Here is a 13,806-nt window from a genome sequence, read left to right as displayed (position 1 = left end):
GAGGCCAGGAGTTCAAGATCAGCCTGGGCAACATAGTGACACCCCTGTCTCTACAAAAAATAAATTAGCTGGGTGTGGTGGTTTAAGCCTATAGTCCCAGCTACTCAAGAGGCTGAAGCAGGAGGATTGCTTGAGCCCAGGAGTTTGTAGCTGCAGCGAGCCATGATCATTTGGCACAATGTCATGCATTGGTATTGTGTGTGGGTGGGAAATACCTCAGTTTCTCCCACCCCTGTGGGGGCCACAGGACTACAGTTCCCAGGGGCCCCTGTTTTAGGCTGGAGGCCTCTGGCCAAAGCTGGCCTGTAATCTGACCATCCCTCTCGAAAAGGTCACTTCAGAGCTCCTTGAGGGACAGCAACAGGGGGAGCTCTGAGCAGCTTTGGTGGGGGTGGGGTGAGGCAGTGGCCCTGCCTCAGACAACCTCCCCCAAACCCCTTGGAACTCAGGGTCCTGGTCCCCTGGCCCCCTTCTCGAAGACACCCAGTGTCCTCTGTGAGCTGCACCTCTTCTGTGCAGGGCACACTGACCCTCAGCTCCTGGCCCTCAGCCTGCAGGGGGACCTGCCACAGCACATGGACTCCCTACACCAGTGCACCTACCAACAGCTCCCCAGTGCAGCACTTGGCCTACTGCCTTTGTCTCTAACCCTGCAAAGGCAGGGACAAGGGACAGAAGACAGAAGACCTGGAGGAAGTAGGTCAGCACAGGGCCGGGAACAAGCCAGGCTGGGTTGGCCTGGCCCTATGGAGCTGGTCCCTCCCTCCTTTCTCCTCTGCTCACCCCCAAAATAGATCCCTGAGCTGCCAGGCCAAGACCCTCCCATCGCAAGGGGAGGCGGGGCATGCTGCCCAGAGCCAGGCTTTAAATCCCCTCAGGGCTGGGGAGCTCCACTCCCTGGCTGGAGGCACTGCTGAGGCCACTGTCCCCTCGTCCGTCCATCTATCCATCCGTCTGGCCTGCCCTTCCACAGCCATGTCCCGGCCCCTGTCAGACCAGGAGAAGAGGAAGCAAATCAGTGTGCGAGGCTTGGCCGGTGTGGAGAATGTGACTGAGCTGAAGAAGAACTTCAACCGGCACCTACACTTCACACTCGTGAAGGACCGCAATGTGGCCACCCCGAGAGACTACTACTTTGCGCTGGCCCACACTGTGCGCGACCACCTTGTGGGCCGCTGGATCCGCACACAGCAACACTACTATGAGAAGGATCCTAAGGTGCTGCTAGGGACACCCTGGGTGGGGTATGGGCTGGGCGTCCTGCCAGGGAGCTGGGAGATCTGGATTAAGTGGCTGCCCCTGGTCACTCCAGGTTCCTACGGTTGGAGGATCCAGGAGTCCCAGGTGCAAGGGGTGCTGGGACAACCCCGGAGATAAACCTCGGGTCGGGGAAGGTCACGGGGCTCCAGTCAGGTGGGCTGGTTGCAAAGGCCCAACGCCCACTCAGAGGAGGGTAGAGGGCCTGGTGGTGGGCAGGATGATGCCTGGGTTGGACCGGGGTGGAAGGACATGTCAGTCACTGGATGTGTTCCTGATGTGCCTGTGCAGCAGGTGGGTGAGGCTGGGGCAGCTGAGGCGCCAGAGATCAAGTGTCTGGTGGGATCACTGGTAAATGTCAGCAACCCAACACCCCACCGTGGAGAGTGGGGGAGGGGCAGGCAGTCAGAGCAGGGAGGGGACCCAGGAAACAGGGAGACCAGGCACTAACAGCATCCTAGCTCCAGGTGCCTCTGGGTCTCCCTCTTGGGACTGAGGCTTGAGGGCCAAGGGAACTGGACTGTGCAAGCAGGAAAGGTGGTAATCTCTAGCCCTGAGTCACTGCATGACCTTGAGCAAATGACTTTTTTCTCTGGGTCTTGGCCTTGTTCTCTTGTGGAGTGCCCGGAGGTGCTTCTCTGTCCTAACTCCCTGATGGGCTGTTGGGAGGTATGTGCTTGTTGGAAGGGTTTCCCACCTCTCCCGAGCACCTCAGTCCCTGACGTATGTACAGCCAGCTCCATTTTCCAGATAAAGACACTGAGGCCAGAGAAGAAAGTGATTTGTCCAAAGTCAGAAGAATGCTGGGACCAGAACCTTACCTGTTGGACCCCAAAGTCTGAGATGGTTCCTCTGAGTGGGGAGGAAAAAGTTGGGGACAGGGATAGGACATGCTGGGGCCCAAGAGTAAGGCAGGAGGGTGAGCTGGTTGAATGTTGGTGGGTGGCCCTGACCCCCTTCCTGCCCCTCTGTCTCCCTGGGCAGAGGATCTACTACCTGTCTTTGGAGTTCTACATGGGACGGACACTACAAAACACCATGGTGAACTTGGCCTTAGAGAATGCCTGCGATGAGGCCACCTACCAGGTGTGTGGGGGTGGGAGGCAGGGCAAGCCTGAAGGATTGGGGGATTCCCCTGCTGGCACTTGGCCCTGACTACTACCACCCCTCCCCTCTCCAGCTGGGCCTGGACATGGAGGAGCTGGAAGAAATCGAGGAGGACGCAGGGCTGGGCAATGGGGGCCTGGGCCGGCTGGCAGGCAAGTGCACAGGGCTGTGAGGGGTGGGGTGGGCAGAATGGTTCCTTTGTGCTGGGTCCCTGACACCCAGCTCCCTGCACACCCCCAGCCTGCTTTCTGGACTCCATGGCGACACTGGGCCTGGCTGCCTATGGCTACGGGATTCGCTATGAGTTTGGGATTTTTAACCAGAAGATCTGCGGGGGCTGGCAGGTGAGCAGCCTTGGGCCTGACCTTGTGGGGCCCAGTCATGATGGAGAGGTTATCTATCTCTGGATAGGTCCATTATCAGTCCAAAGCTCTGCAGAAAGCATCCTCGCCCGTTCCCCATCCTCCCAAAGCCAGCTGGTGCCCCCTGGAACAGGTGGTCCACCTGTGAACTTCTTGGGACACATCACGTCCCAGTGAATAGCCTAGCAGACCGGGGACTGGCCCACCTCAGAGCCTTTAATTCACATACAGTATGGGACACACCAGGGCCACTGCTCCTGCTCTGCTCCACCGCCCATTGTGGCATGACGACCAGGCTCTGACGTGACTCCCTTCCTCCCCTCACTTGCCTTGAGCCCAGATGGAGGAGGCTGATGACTGGCTTCGCTACGGCAACCCCTGGGAGAAGGCCCGACCCGAGTTCACGCTGCCTGTGCACTTCTATGGCCGAGTGGAGCACACCAGCCATGGGGCCAAGTGGGTGGACACGCAGGTGAGTGTGAAGCCAGGGGCAGGGTGGGGGCCCAGTGAGGGGCGGGGAGGCTCCTAGAGGAAGCAGGAAACACAGAAAGAGTCAGGGGGTTACTCGACCTAGTGCTGTTTTACAACTGAGGACACTGAGGCTCAGAGAGGCTAAGTGACTTACTCATGGTCACATAGCTGGGGCCAGGAGAGACTGGAGACACGGTTACAGGGGAGCCAGGCTAAGTGTGGAGCCTGGGAGGAAGAGACTGGCTGCCCTGCTCCACAATGCCCCTCCCCTGACCTGGCTGCTCCCCACAACACAAGACTCATCAGAGGACCAGCAGGGTGACTCAATTCTGCAGCACCCCGAAAGGGGGGCAGGGGAGACAATGGAAGCCTTGAGTGAGGAATTCCCTTGTCACAGAGCAAGATAGGGGATCCTAAAGCCAAACCAGGTGTCTAAATCCCAGTTCATTCATTCCTCTTGCTGTGGCTCCAGGTCATCAGCGTCCAAATGGGCTGCACAGAAACCGCTAGCCTTTCAGGACTGGGTATTTGTTTACTGTGTCATCCAGGCTGCCACACCTGTGCTGGCAGTACATGCCAGGTGCACATAGCAGCCTGACTCAAGCAGCTCTGGCTAGAAGGTGCTGCCGCCTGCCTGTGTGCTCTTGGATCCGTCCCTTCCCTCTCTGGGCTGCAGCTCTGGCTATGCTCCCATCAGGGGTGACTTAGTGTGGGGAGGGAGGCCAATGCCACTTCAAAGGGCTCCCTTGGAGAAGTGCATGTGCCCAGCACTGTGGTACCAGGCAGTTATTGGCAGCAGTTATTGATGTTTGCTAATTGTGGGAGGCGGGGCCAGCATTAGTCACTGCTTATTAGCCCTGTGGTCAACCAGGCATAAGACCTTTGCGTAGACTTGACCTCTGTGACTCCGTCAGCCTGGCCCCAGGTTCCCCCAGCTCTCTCATGAGTCCAGAGTGTCTCTATCTCTTGCTCAGGCCAGGGTGGCCAGCTCAACTCCCTCAGAGCAGAGTGGCCACCAACAGAGCCTCACCTTGGGCTCTGGGAGTGTCACTCTGCTCCTCCCATAATCTTTGCAACAGTCAGACGAGGCAGGGGTTATGGGCGTCTGGGGGAGATGTTGGGGAGTGTCTTCTCTATAGATGAGGTCCAGAGATGCTATGGGGTTTGCTCATGGTTACCCAGCTTGTAAATGTCAGCACTGGGACTAGAGCTGGGTTGGCACTCAGCAGAGTGCAAAGACAAAGTCTCAGGTCCTAGCCCTGAGGGGAGGGAGGCCCCATGCGTCAGATACAGGCAGATACCAGGGCTGGCACCCTTGGCAGACCGTCCAGCTCCTGATAAAAGTGTGCCCTGCAGGTGGTACTGGCTATGCCCTACGACACCCCCGTGCCTGGCTACCGCAACAACGTTGTCAACACTATGCGCCTTTGGTCGGCCAAGGCGCCTAATGACTTCAACCTCAAGGACTGTGAGTTCATCAGCCGGTAGCAAGCAGCCCCGGCCTGCCCACCGGCCACACTCAGCCCAGGCCTGACCCTGTGCTTACTTTTGTCCCACAGTCAACGTTGGTGGCTATATCCAGGCTGTGCTGGACCGCAACCTGGCGGAGAACATCTCTCGTGTCCTGTACCCCAACGACAACGTGTGTCACCCCCTGGGCTGGGGATGGAAAGCCTGAGTCCTTGGGAGAGGGGCAGGGAGAGCTGGGGAGGGACAGGTGCTGATGTCCTAGTCACACGTAGGGCATATTGCTGGCCTTGTACCTCCTGTCCCCCTACCCCAAGTTCTTTGAATGGGAGGACACCTGAATCCTGAGGGGAGGTGACTAGGGAAGGGAACTTGGAGGCACTGTCTCCTGGTGGCACCCACAATACTCTTGGTCCTTGTGTTCCACTCTTCCTGATGCTGTCCCTGACCACCACTTCTGGGTGGGAGAAAGACCCCTGTGTGCTGGGGGTGGGGCCAGTTTAGGGCCCAGGGGGCTGGTCTGGGCACACCCATAGCAGCTCTAGGCCACGCTCCTGCCACTTTGCCTCACCTGTCTAATGCTGTCCCCAGTTCTTCGAGGGGAAGGAGCTACGGCTGAAGCAGGAGTACTTTGTGGTGGCTGCCACCCTCCAGGACATCATTCGTCGTTTTAAGTCCTCCAAGTTCGGCTGCCGTGATCCCGTGCGCACGAACTTCGATGCCTTCCCAAATAAGGTGCTGTGTCCGTGGGACGGGCCACACTCAGCACCTGGACAGTGTGAGCCATCGCCTCTCCCCTCCAGCCTCAGCCTGCCCCACCCCATCTCACAGATGAGGGAGTGCAGGCCAGGAGCGTGTGGGTTGTGACTGCTCAGGATCCTGAATCAATAGGCACATGACCTAGGCTTCCCGCCCCTCTCCTGCCCCACCACCACCGCCATGAGCACCTGCATCCCCAGCTCAGCCTTGCACCCATGCGGGGCTCTCTGGGGGGCTCTGAAGTGGCAAAGGACAGTGATCATAGTGGTTGGGTTGGAGCCCAGACTGACTTCCAGTCCCCTCCCACAGGTGGCCATTCAGCTCAATGACACCCACCCCTCCTTGGCCATCCCTGAGCTGATGAGGATCCTCGTGGACCTGGAGCGGCTGGAGTGGGACAAGGTGGGCTTCAGGACCCTTCTACCTGTCTGATGCTCTCTGCTGCAGGGTTCCCTTCCCTTCCCAGTTTGGGGGGTGGAAGGGTATGAGTACAATGAACAGACGGTTGTGTGAGGCCAGAGGGGTGTGTCCTGGAACCTGGCAGTGGCAGACCCAAGGGCCACAGTATGTATGGAGAGCCATCGGGCTTAGGCCAAGTCCTTACTTCCCACCCTTATGCTAGGCGTGGGAAGTGACAGTGAAGACCTGCGCCTACACCAATCACACAGTGCTGCCCGAGGCCCTGGAGCGCTGGCCAGTGAATCTCCTGGAGACACTGCTGCCGCGGCACCTCCAGATCATCTATGAGATCAACCAGCGCTTCCTTAACGTGAGTCGTGAGTGGTGATTCGGGCAGGCGTGGGCTCAGGGGAGAGTGGGAACCGGGCTAGAGCCTGGGAGTTGGGGCATGGAAGGGGTGTCCAGCCAGGTCCTGAGACTGGCACAGTGAGTGCTGGGTTATGGGTGCTGGCTCTGGGGACTGGGGTTCCTGGGTCCTGGTCCTAGCTCTGGGCTCTCTGGACACAGCGGGTGGCGGCTGCATTCCCAGGGGACGTAGACCGGCTGCGGCGCATGTCCCTCGTGGAGGAGGGCGCGGTGAAGCGCATCAACATGGCACACCTGTGCATCGCAGGTTCGCACGCCGTCAATGGGGTGGCTCGCATCCACTCCGAGATCCTCAAGAAGACCATGTGAGCTTCACTCTATGGACCCCGCCCCTCTCGCCAGGCCACTCCCCTGTCGCTTATAGACCCCGCCCCTCACCGTCTGGCACTGACCATTCACGGTCTCCCGCAGCTGGCCCCTGCCACAGGTGGCGTAGCTCATACAACCACCATTCACCTTCCAGTACAGTCCTGTCCCGAGATGACCTGGTCTTACACACAGCACCCTTCACCTTCCCCAGGTCTGCAATTCCCCAGCCCAGGCCCCTTTCAGCAAGATACCAGGCTAGGGGCCCCAGGGAGGAGGCCTTCATCCCACAGGGGTGAGTGGCGACCCTCGTCCAACCCCCTCCCGCAGCTTCAAGGACTTTTATGAGCTGGAGCCTCATAAGTTCCAGAATAAGACCAATGGCATCACCCCTCGGCGCTGGCTGGTTCTGTGTAACCCGGGGCTGGCAGAGGTCATTGCTGAGGTGAGATGCCACTGTACGGCCAGTAGGGTTAACACAGGTCACTGCAGGGATCAGCTGGGTATGGTGGGATAGGTGGCTTACTGTGCCAGGGCTCCCAGCTGAGGGCTGAAATCCATCCTGTCCTGCCTTCCCCAAGCCTTGCAGCTAGCTGCCTGGAGGAAGGGGCGCTGCTTTCTTATTTTCGTGAGGGTGCCCCATGGGCTAGTGGAGGCCCTGGCTTTGGAGGTGAACCTGGTGGGGTTCACAGTCCAATGAGGGGTCGTCAACAGGTCACATCTGGAGGGATACTGGAAGGCGCAGATGTCTGATAGAGGAGGTGTGAATGAGGTCATGCCAGCATGAGGAAAGGCCAGGAAGCCAGGAAGGCCTGCAGGGGGCAGGTGGGGTCAGCCTTCAGAGCTCAAGGATGGGAGAGGAGGAAGATGGCCAGGGATGCGCCCAGTCAGGAGGCTGGAGGAGGAGTGGGGAGGGTTCTCAGAGCAATCTGCTGGGTGGAGGTGGCTTGGCTGACCTGGACAGGGGCCCCCGTGTGTCTGGAAGAAGGAGGATGGGGGGATGGTCTTGACTGAGAGCCATCTTCCCACAGCGCATTGGGGAGGACTACATCTCAGACCTGGACCAGCTGCGCAAACTTCTCTCCTTCGTGGATGATGAAGCCTTTATCCGGGATGTGGCCAAAGTGAAACAGGTGGGGAGGGCTGCAACCTGGGACAGCTGTGCCAGCGCTGGCACAGGGAGAGTGCTGGAGGGGCCAGATGTCTGGGTCAGGGATGGCAAATAGAGCTCACGTCCCCTGCCAGCCCCAGGCTGTTGACTGAAGTTGCCTGGAGTCTGAGGCATCATCGACCTCAGGGGAAGAGTGCTGACATTGATTAGCAATGTCTGCCCTGGTGCAGGAGTGGATGAAGGTAGCAAGCAAGCCTCCTGTTATCTACCTTCCTGGTCCTGAGTGAATGGAAAGACATGAGGACTGTAGGATTTCCTGGGGCTGAGGCCTATTGGTGAGCCCTTCCCCTCTCTCCTGCCTCCAGGAAAACAAGTTGAAGTTCGCTGCGTACCTAGAGAGGGAGTACAAAGTCCACATCAACCCCAACTCACTCTTTGACATCCAGGTGAAGCGGATTCATGAATATAAACGACAGCTCCTCAACTGCCTCCATATCATCACCCTGTACAACCGTGAGTGGCAGGGACTCCACCCTGTCTCTCGGTTGTCCCTTCTGTGTACCTGTTAGCATGGCACATAATGCCTAATTAATATCTTCTTTGGCCTCATGACAACTCTTGGGTCAAGGAATTATCCCTGTTTCCCAGATGGGCAAACTGAGGCTCAGAGAGGAAAAAGTGACAGTCACATAGCAAGTGATTGTCCAAGTCAGGCCTACTGTCTCCCACCTCAGTCCTATTAGGAGCTACTACCCAGAGGGAAGAAGCCGGCCCACTTGCTCCTTCTCTGTTCTCCACAGGCATCAAGAAGGATCCCAACAAATTTGTTGTGCCTCGGACTGTGATGATCGGAGGGAAGGTGAGAAGCCGGGGCCCACTCTGGGCCTTTGACATCCAGGTTGGGGCCAGCTTGGTTGGGTTACAGGGTAGGGGGTACAGAGGGGATTGGCCTGTAGAGCTGACCCCAGACTGTGCCCCTATAGGCTGCACCTGGGTACCACATGGCCAAGATGATCATTAAACTCATCACAGCCATTGGGGATGTGGTCAACCACGACCCGGCGGTGGGAGACCGCCTCCGGGTGATCTTCTTGGAGAACTATCGAGTCTCACTGGCTGAGAAAGGTGGGTGCTGCCTATGGAGGCTCTGCCTAGTTCAGTCCCAGGAGGAGGCACAGTCATCTTTTCCTGGAGTACTTGCACTTGAAAGAAGAATCTGGACACAGCAATGCTTAAACCATGAGGATACCCTTCTAATGGTGGAATTTCAGGTAGTACAGGGTGAAATTATCAGATAGGCCTTGCTGGTGCCCTTCAAATCACACAATGGAGGTAGGGGGATCCAGGTTGGACCCAGATGTTCAAGAATCAACCAGGGGCCGGGCGCGGTGGCTCACGCCTATAATCCTAGCACTCTGGGAGGCTGAGGCGGGCGGGTTGCTCCAGGTCAGGAGTTCGAAACCAGCCTGAGCAAGAGCGAGACCCTTTCTCTACTATAAAAATAGAAAGAAATTCATTGGCAAACTAATATATATAGAAAAAATTAGCCAGGCATGATGGCACATGCCTGTAGTCCCAGCTACTCGGGAGGCTGAGGCAGGAGGATCGCTTGAGCCCAGGAGTTTGAGGTTGCTGTGAGCTAGGCTGACGCCACGGCACTCACTGTAGCCTGGGCAACAAAGCGAGACTCTGTCTCAAAAAAAAAAAAAAAAAAGAATCAACCAGAGGTGGAGGGCAGTGGGGGTGGGGTGTGAGAGGGGGCCTTGGTTGGTGAAGGCTGGGGGGTTGGAGTTGGGTGGGCTGAGTTTGACTCTGCCTAGAGCCCCAGCTGGGGTGGGGCTCTTCCCTGAGTTTCCTTGTCCCTCTGCTGCTGCCCCGCAGTGATCCCGGCTGCTGACCTCTCGGAGCAGATTTCCACTGCGGGCACTGAGGCCTCAGGCACTGGCAACATGAAGTTCATGCTCAATGGAGCGCTGACCATTGGCACCATGGACGGGGCCAACGTGGAGATGGCGGAAGAGGCTGGAGAGGAGAACTTTTTCATCTTTGGCATGCGGGTGGAGGACGTGGAAAAGCTTGACCAGAAAGGGTAATGGGGGTCAAGGACCCAAAGGTCATGGTTCATGGGCAGGAGGCACCAAGCTGTGCCTCAGTCTCCTGAGTAGCTGGGATTATAGGTTCTCACCATCATGCTCAGCATGAACTGTTTCTGATGACAGTCACCATTGTAACTACTGTATTGATACTTCCCTTTTTGCCATTACTTCCAGTGAGCTAAGGACTTAACTTTACTTCCAGTTGCAGAACAATATTATCTCTTAGGGTTGGTACAGTTTTCTCTTCCTTTTCCTTCAATTCTGTGTTATTTCTTTCCCATTTCATTAACCTTATTTCCTGTGAGCTCCCTCAAGAGTTTTCCAGAATCCTGACGGCTGTAACTAAGACCTTGCACAGCCTGTGCCCATCTTCCCAGGCATGTCCCAGCACTGCCCTCCAGCCTGGGCAACAGAGCGAGACCCAACTCTGTTTATTCTAAAAAATAAACAAAACAACAAAAACAAAAACTCACAGTTCCTCAGAGGAGAAATGCCAATTTCCTGGCATTTAAAAAATGTATTTATTTATTTTTATTATTTTTGAAACAGAGTCTTGCTTTGTTGCCTGGGCTAGCATGAGTGCTGTGGTGTCAGCCTAGCTCAAAGCAACCTCAAACTCCTGGGCTCAAGTGATCCTCCTGCCTCAGCCTCCCAAGGAGCTGGGACTACAGGCATAAGGCACCACACCCCGCTATTTTTTGTTTCTATTTTAGTTGACTGGCTAATTTTGTTTTTTCTATTTTTAGTAGAGATGGGGTCTCACTTTTGTTCAGGCTGGTCTTATACTCCTGAGCTCAAGCGATCCTCCTGCCTCCACCTCCCAGAGTGCTAGGATTACAGGCGTGAGCAACCGTGTCCAGCCAAAAACAATTTATTTTTAATTTTAATTTTTATTTATTTATTTTGAGACAGAGTCTCACTCTGTTGCCCGGGCTAGAGTGCCGTGGTGTCAGCCTAGCTCATAGCAACTTCAAACTCCTGGGCTCAAGCAATCCTTCTGCCTCAGCCTCCCGAGTAGCTGGGACTACAGGCATGTGCCACCATGCCCGGCTAATTTTTTCTATGTATTTTTAGTTGGCCAATTAATTTCTTTCTATTTTTAGTAGAGACAGGGTCTGGCTCTTGCTCAGTCTGGTTTCGAACTCCTGACCTTGAGTGATCCACCCGCCTCGGCCTACCAGAGTGCTAGGATTACAGGCGTGAGCCACTGTGCCCGGGCCCCAAAAATTTATTTTTAAATATGATTTTTTTCTTATTATAAAAGTAATACATGCTCACTAATTGGAAAAATACAAAACCAAAAGCAAAATAACTGTCATCCATAATCTCATTGGCTAGATTTAAAGCCACAGTCCCCTTTTTTATGTGTGTTTATATATATGTATTTTTTTGTATATAATTTTTAAAAGTTGGGAACAACGTATGTACAATTTTGAGTCCTGGTGTTTTATTTAACATTAGAGAGACATTTCTTGTGTCATTAGTCTTCAAAAATACTTTGAATGTTTGTATAGTGTTCCATCCTATGAACATGTCACAACGTATTTCATCAATTCCACATGACTGGACATTAAGGTTGATTTCTCATTTGTTAGTCTAAATATCACTGTGATGAGCAACCTTTTAACATCTACGTCCACATCTCTGATTATTTCCTTTAATTATTAGAAAGGGGATATTTTTGAGCTAAAAAGTATGAGTTCTTAAGACTGCTGACACAGATTGCCAATCTGCTTTCCCAAAAGTTTCTACCAGTTTACACTCCCACCAACAGCTACGAGAGCTGGCATGGAATAGTGAAAGCAATTTCTCCTGTGAGGCATGACTAGAAAGTTCAGACCTTGTCCTGTGCAATGTTTTAAGCAAGGTCCCACATATTTAGAACTGGGCTCCAGAACAGCTCTGGCTGCAGGAGGGAGGTTAGGGTGGAGGGGGCAGGGGGCACCAGTGTGGGGGCTGACTGACACCACAATGCAGGGGGAGTCGCACACATTGGGGAAGTGCAGGGGGGGGGTGGGAAGCTTGCTGGAGGGGACAATCCTTGGTGTCTGGTTGGAAGGGGCCAGGGAGTGAAAGAGATGAGACTGGCTTATGCAGGGTTTCTAACTCTGAGTGTGGCTGCTAAGGGCCATTTATACAGTCTATATTTAAGGGACATACCTGAGGACATACCTGTTGGCTCTTCTTGGAGCCCCAGGGCAAGGCCATGGACAGACTAAGGATAGTGGGGGAGAAAACCCATTCACAGAAGAAACAAACCGGCCAACAGAGGAGGGTGGTGTGTGGGAGGAAGAGTGCTTGTTTGGGGTCCTCGGCTGTAATACTTCCCTTTCTGTTCCCTCCAGGCCTCAGTTTCCTCATCCAGAAAATGGGGGATGAAAAACTGAGCAAAGAAGGAAGGAACCTACCAAGGAAGGACCCTCAGAGGGCATGTGGCAGCCCCAGGGAGGGCAGCCCCAGGCTGGGCCTAGGTTTTTTTTTTTTTTTTTTTTTGAGACAGAGTCTCACTCTGTTGCTGGGGCTAGAGTGCCATGGCGTCAGCCTAGCTCACAGCAACCTCAAACTCCTGGGCTCAGGTGATCCTCCTGCCTCAGCCTCCCGAGTAGCTGGGACTACAGGCATACGCCACCATGCCCGGCTAATTTGTTCTATATATTTTTAGTTGGCTAATTAATTTCTTTCTGTTTTTAGTGGAGACAGGGTCTTGCTCTTGCTCAGGCTGGTTTCAAACTCCTGACCTTGAGCGATCCACCTGGCTCAGCCTCCCAGAGTGCTAGGATTACAGGCGTGAGCCACAGTGCCCGGTCGGTGGTGGGCCTGGGTTTTTACCCTGGGGCTTCAGACTTGCCAGATTTCCTGTGGAGTCAGGAACTCCTCACCAGGGAGCTGACCACAGCTTTGCCCTGGCAGGTACAATGCCCAGGAGTACTACGACCGCATTCCCGAGCTTCGCCACATCATTGAGCAGCTGAGCAGTGGCTTCTTCTCCCCCAAACAGCCTGACCTCTTCAAGGACATTGTCAACATGCTCATGCACCATGACAGGTGAGCTGGCTGGCCAGGGAGCCATGCAGATGGAGCTGCTGGGCTGAACTGGGCTCGGGTGGGGGTGGGGAGGATGGACAGGAGTCCTGGGCAGTCGGGGCCAGGCTCCTTTGGAAGTGGCATCACTCTCCAGGTCCTAGCTGTCCACTGGGACACAGGGTGGGCTTGGCCCTTGACCTCATAGGGCTTATCCTGTCCCCATAGGGGATGGCTTATGCCCGTCCTTTCCCCTCCAGGTTTAAAGTCTTTGCAGATTATGAAGACTACATTAAATGCCAGGAGAAAGTCAGTAACCTGTACAAGGTGAGGGGTCCTGGGTCAGAGGTTGGTAGGGCTTTGGTGGCCCTGACTGGGTAGAGTCAGAAGGTCCCCCCCACCCCTGCCCATGTGGCAAAGTGAATCCGAAGCTTCCTTTGGTTTGTAGAACCCGAGAGAGTGGACGCGGATGGTGATCCGGAACATAGCCACCTCTGGCAAGTTCTCCAGCGACCGCACCATTGCCCAGTATGCCCGGGAGATCTGGGGCGTAGAGCCTTCCCGCCAGCGCCTACCAGCCCCTGATGACAAGATCTGAGCCTCCAGACCAGACCCCAAACCCTTGGCCCAGCCCCTGCTCCTCATGCAGAGGGTGGGGTACTGGTGTCGGATCCCTAAGCCCCATTTTGGAACCCTCATTTTCCCCCAGCCTCCAGGCCTCAGTGTCCAGCGTGACTAAGGGCATTAGCGCCCTTCTGTCTTCAGGCTTTCTGCCCCCTCCTATTTATGGGGTCTGACCAACTACACCCACTCCCCAATAAATTGACTCTCCTTGGGAGCCTCCTTATTCCTCTCTCTGTTGGGAAATATTTTTAGCTCTTGGCGGGCATAAAAGCAGCTGCGCAATCATCCCCTTATCCTCCACCCCCTAGCTCCCCCCACAGGTGCGTCCCGGGGGCGGGGGTAAGGGTGGGGGTGGGAGGTGGAAGGGGCGGCCCGTAGGGGCGGGCCCTGGGACTCTCCA

At 55.4% G+C, this 13,806-nt stretch overlaps 1 protein-coding gene across 1 annotated transcript; it reads left to right on the top strand.

The window, feature by feature from the left end:
* The first annotated feature begins 875 nt into the window (after positions 1–875).
* Positions 876–13,629, top strand: PYGM (glycogen phosphorylase, muscle associated). The gene is made up of 20 exons (XM_012777982.3): positions 876–1,218; positions 2,242–2,343; positions 2,438–2,516; positions 2,605–2,708; positions 3,067–3,198; positions 4,554–4,665; positions 4,757–4,839; positions 5,256–5,399; positions 5,733–5,825; positions 6,046–6,192; positions 6,390–6,553; positions 6,885–6,999; positions 7,586–7,687; positions 8,031–8,178; positions 8,466–8,524; positions 8,649–8,790; positions 9,547–9,754; positions 12,672–12,806; positions 13,043–13,109; positions 13,231–13,629. Exons 1-20 carry the CDS (start codon positions 976–978, stop codon positions 13,378–13,380), a joined length of 2,529 nt encoding a protein of 842 aa, XP_012633436.1. The 5' UTR covers positions 876–975; the 3' UTR covers positions 13,381–13,629.
* Positions 13,630–13,806: the final 177 nt, after the last annotated feature.

This window comes from Microcebus murinus, chromosome 4 (genome assembly GCF_040939455.1).
Source record: "Microcebus murinus isolate Inina chromosome 4, M.murinus_Inina_mat1.0, whole genome shotgun sequence".
Classification (NCBI taxonomy): Eukaryota; Metazoa; Chordata; class Mammalia; order Primates; family Cheirogaleidae; genus Microcebus; species Microcebus murinus.
The sequence above is the reverse complement of the archived record's forward strand: the minus strand, read 5'-3'. Positions and strand labels throughout refer to the sequence as shown.

Excerpts from the sequence above, each read along its gene's own strand:
- PYGM (XM_012777982.3), top strand. The coding sequence starts at position 976 with ATGTCCCGGCCCCTGTCAGACCAGGAGAAGAGGAAGCAAATCAGTGTG. Across the intron at positions 4,666-4,756 it reads TGACTTCAACCTCAAGGACT|TCAACGTTGGTGGCTATATC; the intron begins GTGAGTTCATCA and ends TTTGTCCCACAG. Across the intron at positions 8,791-9,546 it reads AGTCTCACTGGCTGAGAAAG|TGATCCCGGCTGCTGACCTC; the intron begins GTGGGTGCTGCC and ends GCTGCCCCGCAG.